The 8,312-nt window shown below is 39.5% G+C and overlaps 1 protein-coding gene across 1 annotated transcript in view; it reads left to right on the plus strand.

Annotated features, from left to right (window-relative positions):
- LGR5 (leucine rich repeat containing G protein-coupled receptor 5) overlaps positions 1–7,431 on the plus strand; it is a 128,074-nt gene extending 120,643 nt beyond the window's left edge. The window contains exons 14-18 of the mRNA XM_042947177.1: positions 1,160–1,231; positions 2,030–2,155; positions 3,244–3,389; positions 5,147–5,230; positions 6,325–7,431. Coding sequence (XP_042803111.1) covers positions 1,160–1,231; positions 2,030–2,155; positions 3,244–3,389; positions 5,147–5,230; positions 6,325–7,412 — 1,516 coding nt within the window. The 3' untranslated portion in view covers positions 7,413–7,431. The remainder of the gene's footprint in view (positions 1–1,159; positions 1,232–2,029; positions 2,156–3,243; positions 3,390–5,146; positions 5,231–6,324) is intronic.
- Positions 7,432–8,312: the final 881 nt, after the last annotated feature.

Consider the following 8,312-nt stretch of genomic DNA (forward strand, 5'->3'; position numbering starts at 1 on the left):
TTTTGAAATGTGGAAGTTCTTATTCCTGCTGAATCACCTACATTTCAGTGTGTATGCGTGTGCATGTGTGTATCTGTTTAGTGAATTTTATTTCTCCATAAATTGTAGGTTTTCTTTTATCAAAGGATTTTATTTCCAACATATTAGCACCCTTTTATATTTATTTTGCAGCTAAGAATTTAAATGTACATCTCCTTTACTGGGAATTTATTTATTTTTTAATGTTTATTTATTTTTGAGAAAGAGAGAGAGAGAGAGACAGAGCGTGAAAAGGGGAGGGGCATAGAGAGAGGGACACACCGAATCCAAAGCAAGCTCCAGGCTCTGAGCTGTCAGCCTGGAGCCCAACACAGGGCTCAAACTCATGAACCAAGAGATCGTGACCTGAGCCAAAGTCGGATGCTTAACAAACTGAGCCACCCAGGTGCCCCTTATAAAAAAAAAAAAAAAAAAAAAAAAACCTTCTCTGTGTGGGGCCTGTGTGGCTCAGTTGGGTAAGCATCTTACTACAGCTCAGGTCATGACCTATGGCTCAAGTCATGATCTCATGGTTCTTGAGTTCAAGCCCCATGTTGGGCTCTGCACTAACAGCACAGAGCCTGCTTGGGATTCTCTCTCTCCCTCTCTCTCTGCCCCTCCCCTGCTCGCTCTCTCTCTGTTTCTCAGAATAAATAAACATTAAAAAAAAAAAAAACTTCTGTGTTTCTCTTAAAGCCTGACATATCTGACAATGTACACAAAGTGTTGCTGCATTTCATTACATTTCCAGGGACATTTTATCTACTTCACATTTACTTGCTTGTCAGTGGAAGAGCCTCAGAAGTTCCTGTCTTACTGCTCCTCTATCCCTACTCACCTCAGAGACACCCTAATAAAATTTTACAAGCATGTTCAAGTCACCTTTTTCACAGAGAATAAAATCTAAAATATCCACCTGAATGATTTCTCCTTGATTGATTTAAAACAAGATTGATTTCAAGTCCGTTCTTTAGTCATTTTTACTACTGATATCTTTATCTGATGTGATCAACTAATTGTTTTGCCCTGAATGGAAGCTAAATTTTGGTAAGAGAATGAATATATATGGTAAAACTTCACACCATCTTTTTAAAATATCATCCTCTCATTTGCCTTGTATATGTATTCTTTTTTTAAATAGGAATTTGGCTTGGAACAAAATTGCCGTTATTCATCCCAATGCCTTTTCCACTTTGCCATCTCTGAGAAAGCTGTGAGTATCTCATGACTTGTTTATGGCATATTTTAAGAAATTGGGGGCCACTTAACTTCCTCACAAATGTCGGTGTTGCTGAAGAAACCGCCACACACAGATTGCCCAGCCCTCAGTTCTCTCCACACTCGAGTGAAGTCAGACCAGGGAGGAACCCTGCCCCTCCAAGGCCATGTGGGCCCTGACTGCGTATTTGAAGAGCTGGGTGACAGCTGTTCTGCTTATTGAAGTGAAATTTTCCACTTTCGCCGAGCAGTCAGGTGGGGTGGAATAAGATGTCATTTCAGTCCCAAAGGGCTTTCATTTTATATTTGCCATCCTAAGAGAAAACTTTCCTGTCCCGCGTTTCCTCCCCTCTGGGCCTCTGAACCCTTTCCTCACCCCTCTCCAGTGGCTAGCAGAGAAAGAAGGAGCTAGTCAGACAGAAGTTAAGGGGAGGATAGGGAATAAACCTGACAGCATCTTCCCCCTCATCCCTAACTTATTCCAGTCAACATCTCTTTTCAAATTAAGTGTAGCGCCTTCTATGGATTTTTGATGTCCCCACCTGGTAAAATACAGCTTATTATAGAAATTACAATTTGGATGCAATTAGGACATTTTCCCCCTGCAATTCTGATTGTAAATAGACATGTTATCAGTAGCTAAACCCACAATGGTTATTTTTACCATGGAGGGTACAGACCCTGCTAAGAAGTTTTTATGGAGGAGTTTAATAATCTTTAAGTTGCTTTTTTTCAACATGGACGCTTTCTGCTAACACAGACTAAAAGCCAATTGTTGTTTGATGTTTTGCAGGGACCTATCGTCCAACCTCCTGTCGTCTTTTCCTGTAACTGGGTTACATGGTTTAACTCACTTAAAATTAACAGGAAATCATGCCTTACAGAGCTTGATATCATCTGAAAACTTTCCAGAACTCAAGTGAGTTTGTCATTAAAACTAATAAGATACATTTGTGGCCATGCGAAATAATAGACGTGTTATAGTAGTTTTCGAAATTTATGAGGTCAAGGGACTCTTTTGAATTGCATTTCATGCCCTCAAGTCCCCCACCCCTGGGGCATTGTTAGGATAAGCCCTGAGGGGAAGAACGTCTTCCTGACCACATTTCCTTTCTTTCTCAAAGATGCCTCCCAGAATCTTAGCGTTCATGGAAAGAGTTTGAAAACCATTGATCCATGGGATATAAACTAGGACACATAATTAAATAACATTATAATATTATTGTCGTACTGCTTACATTTCTAAATTTATCTAGCTTGTTATATGTTCTAATAAAATGTACTAAATTTATATTTCTTTGAAGAAGTAATGCTCTTTAAAACTTGCTATGCTTATTATTGTTAAAAAAAATCCCTTGAAAGACTATATATGTATATACACATATATATTATATGTGTGTGTGTGTGTGTGTGTGTGTGTGTGTGTGTGTGTGTGTGTGTTTGTGTTTATAGATATATTTTTAAACCACGGTACATTTTACATACTTTTAAAACTATAACCCCAAAAGAGAGTTTGTAAAGTAGAAGAGAGTAAAAATCTAAAAATATCCCCTAAACAACTTTTTTTTATTTCCTTCCAGACTTTGTTTCCAATGTATTTTTAATTGTTAGAATCACAGTACATATACCGCTTACATCATGTTTTCCTTACTTTCCATTATGTCATACTATAAGCACTTTTTAATGGTGCTACAATTTTCCTAGCCGTCGTTTTTTTAACCTTTTTATTATGGAAATTTTCAAGCACCAAAGTAGAGAAAATAATATAATATATGCATCACTCAACCTTAGCAATTGTCAACATTTCATGGCAATAATTTTTAACAACTCCGTTGTTATTATAAATAGTTCTGTAATGAACATCTTTATACACATAATTAATATTTTAGATTATTAATTAAGGCTAAAATCCAAAGACAGAATTATTGAGTGAAAGAAGATGAACGCTATATTTAATAATCCATTTCTTTAAGTGTGTGTTTTTTGTTTGGTTTTGTTCATTTAAAGGGTTATAGAAATGCCTTATGCTTACCAGTGTTGTGCATTTGGAGCATGTGAGAATGTCTATAAAATTTCTAATCAATGGAATAAAGATGACAACAGCAGTACAGATGACCTTCATAAGAAAGATGCTGGAATGTTTCAAATTCAAGGTAAGTCCTATTATGTCACAGTGATGAAATTTTATCTACAATGGTCTTGAAAAGTCATCAAACAGGTCATCTGAACTCCAGACAAGTCCTTATGTAACCAGCCCAGCAAGTTGGAAATCAATCCTACTATTTTTTTTTTTTAAGTTTATTTATTTATTTTGAGAGAGAGAAGGAGCAGAGCTGGACACGGGGCAAACTCATGAACTGTGAGATCATGACCTGAGCCAAAACCAAGAGTCAGACGCTTAACTGACTGAGCCACCCAGGTGCCCCTCAATCCCACTACTTAAAGACTCCCAGAGTAAGAGAAATATCCCTTAGGATCATTCTAAAGGTTCATTTTTTTCTGGAAGTGATTTCTTAATACAGTACTTGTATTTATAATTAGATCTCCCTTGGCATATACTGTCCTCAGGGGTAATTCTTAATATTGATGTCAGTATTTCCGTAAGATATTAAAAGGGCCTCATCCTTATGGATATATTTTTTGTACATGTTTCTGAGTACTTTTCTCCAGAAGATAAAAATCCATTTTTATTCTTATGGCCTGGGAGGAATGGACAACATAAGCATTTAGATGCCTCCATATGTCAGTAGAAAGGCCTAAGAATCCAACTTATTATCCAACTAATTCTAAAACCTTCTCCCCTCCCACCCCCCATAGGGGTATCTGTCAGGGAGGTGAAATGAGATAATGTCTGTAAAGCGCTTGGCTTTCCTTGAAGTAAGACCTTACTTAAACAGACAGCAATGCACCTCAAACCACACCTGTGATAATGAGGAGGCACCATGGCAGCCCCCACTTTCCTTTGCCTGCCAACCCTGCAAGTTTGCACACAGTCCAAACAGACTGGCTTTTCTTCCTTTGGACCCTAATGATTTGTTGATTCCCAAGCAAGTGTGTCTGTCTGATTCTGTCTGTCTGCACGTTACCTTAACGTTTCTTCCTGTAAACATACCAGTTTAAGGAGCAGATATTTTGGCCCTTGGCTTTTTTGTTTTAGGCCACAGCATGTGTCTTTTGCTCTTGTTTTTTCCTTAGTTTTTGCTCTCCCTGCTTCATCCATGCTAATTTCTACTATATTTATTAACTCTACTATATTTATTAACTTAATTAAAAAAAATTAAGAGTGCCTATTATGTGCCAGAAGGTACACAATGAACAAGAAAAACAAAGTACTTCAAAGGAGTTTATTTTCAAGGGCAGCAATTCTGTATGTTAGATCACAAAACTCCTATTTTATGAGTAGCTAAACTAAGCACCACGCAGTAACTTGATTTGCCCTTTGTTAAGCAGAATTCCCCAGGAAAGATTGAAACTTACTATACCTGATTCTCCCTCTTGTGCTCAGAGAACACAGCCCAGGACATTTGCACTATAGCTATCTAACTGTTTGGTAATTGGATAAAGAGAGGCCCACAGCCTCTCTCTAATTTAAGTCAGTGCAATTTTGTGCTGTCATGAGCTAAGAACAGAATGGTAGAACTAAAATGTTATCACCGGGAGCCTGGGGTTACCCTTCCTTACCCTCAGTTCGTCTGGAATACTATGTCATAGAGTAGCTTGATTAGAACTTTATAATAGACTTGCAACTTTATAATAGACTTGCAAGAAAGCCAGAGCCCAGGGAAAAGTGGGATGTCTGGCCTTCAGTTCCCTTCAGTCCCTCAAGGACAATCCAAGACTTTCTTCCCTGGGAGGTAGACCCCAAAACAAGAGCCAGAACTCACCATTCCAGGGCTTCTCATTCCTGCAGATGAGCGTGATCTTGAAGATTTCCTGCTGGACTTTGAGGAAGACCTGAAAGCCCTTCATTCGGCGCAGTGCTCGCCTTCCCCAGGTGAGAAGGGAATCCAATTTGACAACAAATTTCATATTAAAAAAAAAAAAAGAAGAAGAAGAAGGGCATCGGCACTGCCTCAGCGCAGTACCCACCACTGACTCCGAGGCCATCAATGACATACAGGCTACACTTCCAAGCAAAATCTGTGCCACCTTTGTGGCTCTTAAATATCCCTCCCCATGGGGACCTTTAAAATAAAAATGTTCATTCCCTGGAGTTGGTCTCCATTCATAAAGAGGGTTTTTGTGAAAGACTTTTGATTCAGATTAATGAAAACTAAAGAATCAATCATATAGTTAGAAGTGTATGCAATTTTTTAAGAGATACTGGCAATTTAGCCTGAACTAGTATGCAGGAATCTTGCTTCATGTAATCATTTTTGAAAGCGATTTCTTTTGTCTTCCCTAAATAGCTATTTGATTAAAGCAAATAATAGATAAGTACAGATAAGTAAAAAAAAAAAAAAAAAAAAAAAAAAAAAAGAGCTCTGTAAATATTGACTTCACATAACTGTTTGTCCCATTCCCAGGAACAGAATGGACCAGTTGAAAAAAAAAAAAAAAAAAAAGACAGCTGGGAAGGGTTGATATTTTATTTTCAACAACTAGATTGTCTCTGGCTCTCAAACATCAAATGTCATCAAACATCAAGCCAAACCTAAGATGAAATGTTCATGAAATGCATTTTCATACTATCATTGCTTCCTGTTCTAATATTATAGAGTATTTCCCTGGGATCCTCTTTCTCTACTTCCAGAACCTTTTTGAAGCATTCTGAGAAAAATATAATGAAAAGCCCAGGAGATCTGGCTTTTTACCTGGCCCCAACTCTGCATTCTTTGAGGGATCTTAATCAAGTGATTTAAATTCCCCATCTCCATTTCTCTGTGTCAAGCTTGAAAATATGAGCACCTGGTGTTCATGTTTTCACGGGAGTTAAAGAAAGTAGAGCATGCCACAAGGGAACTGTGTGTTACCTCTAGCTGTTACTGGCCTCTCTCTTGGTGTCCTAATAAGAGAAACAAAAAGGTAAATTGGCAGAAGTTGTAAACCCTAGTTTGATACCCAGTCTTTTTCTTCCTTGGATTCTAGGCCCCTTCAAACTCTGCGAATACCTGTTTGGCAGCTGGCTAATCAGAATTGGAGTATGGACCATAGCAGTTTTGGCGCTTACTTGCAATGCCTTGGTGACTTCCACAGTGTTCAGAGCCTCTCTGTACATTTCCTCCATAAAACTGTTAATTGGGTTAATAGCAGCAGTGAACATGCTCATGGGGGTCTCCAGTGCTGTGCTGGCTGGCGTGGACGCGTTCACTTTTGGCAGCTTTGCACAGCATGGTGCGTGGTGGGAGCAGGGGGTCGGTTGTCAGGTCGTCGGCTTTTTGTCCATTTTTGCTTCGGAATCATCTGTTTTCCTGCTTACTCTGGCAGCCCTGGAGCGCGGGTTCTCTGTGAAATGCTCTGCAAAATTTGAAAGGAAAACCCCCTTCTCCAGTCTGAAAGTGATCATTCTGCTCTGTGCGGTGCTGGCCCTGACCATCGCCACGGTTCCACTGCTGGGTGGCAGTGAGTTCAGTGCCTCCCCACTCTGCCTACCCCTGCCCTTTGGCGAGCCCAGCACCACAGGCTACATGGTCGCTCTCGTCTTGCTCAACTCCCTCTGCTTCCTGGTGATGACCATTGCCTACACCAAGCTCTACTGCAATTTGGAAAAGGGAGACCTGGAAAATATTTGGGACTGTTCTATGGTGAAACACATCGCTCTATTGCTCTTCACCAACTGTATCCTTTACTGCCCTGTGGCTTTCTTGTCCTTCTCCTCTTTGCTAAACCTCACATTTATCAGTCCTGAAGTCATTAAGTTTATCCTTCTGGTGATTGTCCCGCTTCCTGCATGTCTCAATCCCCTTCTCTACATCCTCTTCAATCCCCATTTTAAGGAAGATCTGGGGAGCCTGGGAAAGCAAACCCACTTCTGGACAAGATCGAGAAACCCAAGCCTGATGTCTATTAACTCTGACGATGTCGAGAAGCAGTCCTGTGACTCAACCCAAGCCTTGGTAACCTTCACCAGTGCCAGCATAGCCTACGACCTACCTTCCAATTCTGTGTCACCGCCAGCTTACCCAGTGACCGAAAGCTGTCATCTTTCATCGGTGGCATTTGTTCCATGTGTCTAATTAACATGTGAGAGGAAAAGTTTTCAAACACTGAAAACCAAAAAATATGAGATTGAGTACATCAGAGCAGTAACTAAAAAATAGCTGAGTGGAAACTTGTTTGTTTTTAATATCTCTCAGTGTGGAAAAAGCTGAAGACCTTGTTGATACTGGAGAGTGAAAAACAAGTCTAAATGCTGCTTGTATAATTCCTTCAGATATAAGAGATACATCAATCACATTATTTAGGTAAGCCCAGATTTTAAAAAGCAGACTGAAATGTTCAAAAAAGATTCTCCATGATTTCCACCGATTCCTTTTTAAACTCACCAATCTAATTATTTGGGGCGAGGGGCAGAACCACTTGCTTACAAAGGTTAGTTTCAGGTTTTCAAACCTGAAAACTCCTTAAAAGATGGTTAGAGGAGTTCAGAAAATAGGGTTTTAAATGGCCTACATTACTAAGTAAAAGTTGTGACCAGTACAATTTCATTTTAATGACCATGTGGATGTGTTAATCCTCCTTTCCCTTTCCTCAGAAAGGATCCTTCCACAGCACCAATCCCCCATGAATGGATAATGTAGGACATTGTTAGTTTACTCATATTCACATCGTTTTTAGAGATGCCAAATTGTATGTATCGGCACTAGATGGTTCCACCTCAGTGAAGTAAAACTGCCTACAAATATTTTGAAAGGAAAATAAATTCTTAAATTGCCATGAAGGCAATCATGTAGAAGTGAGGTTTGCCGTGTCTAATTAATTTTTAACTCTCTGCTGTCCAGAACTCCAAATAAAAGTCCATTGCTGGCAATGGATACACCTAGAAAAGATGGTGTGCAACTCGGGGAGGTTGGGGATTGTTTTTTCTTCAGGTGCACACTTTTTGCAGGGGGCTTTGTGAGTTGATTCAGACTGAG

The sequence above is a fragment of the Panthera leo genome, chromosome B4 (genome assembly GCF_018350215.1).
Source record: "Panthera leo isolate Ple1 chromosome B4, P.leo_Ple1_pat1.1, whole genome shotgun sequence".
NCBI lineage: Eukaryota > Metazoa > Chordata > Mammalia > Carnivora > Felidae > Panthera > Panthera leo.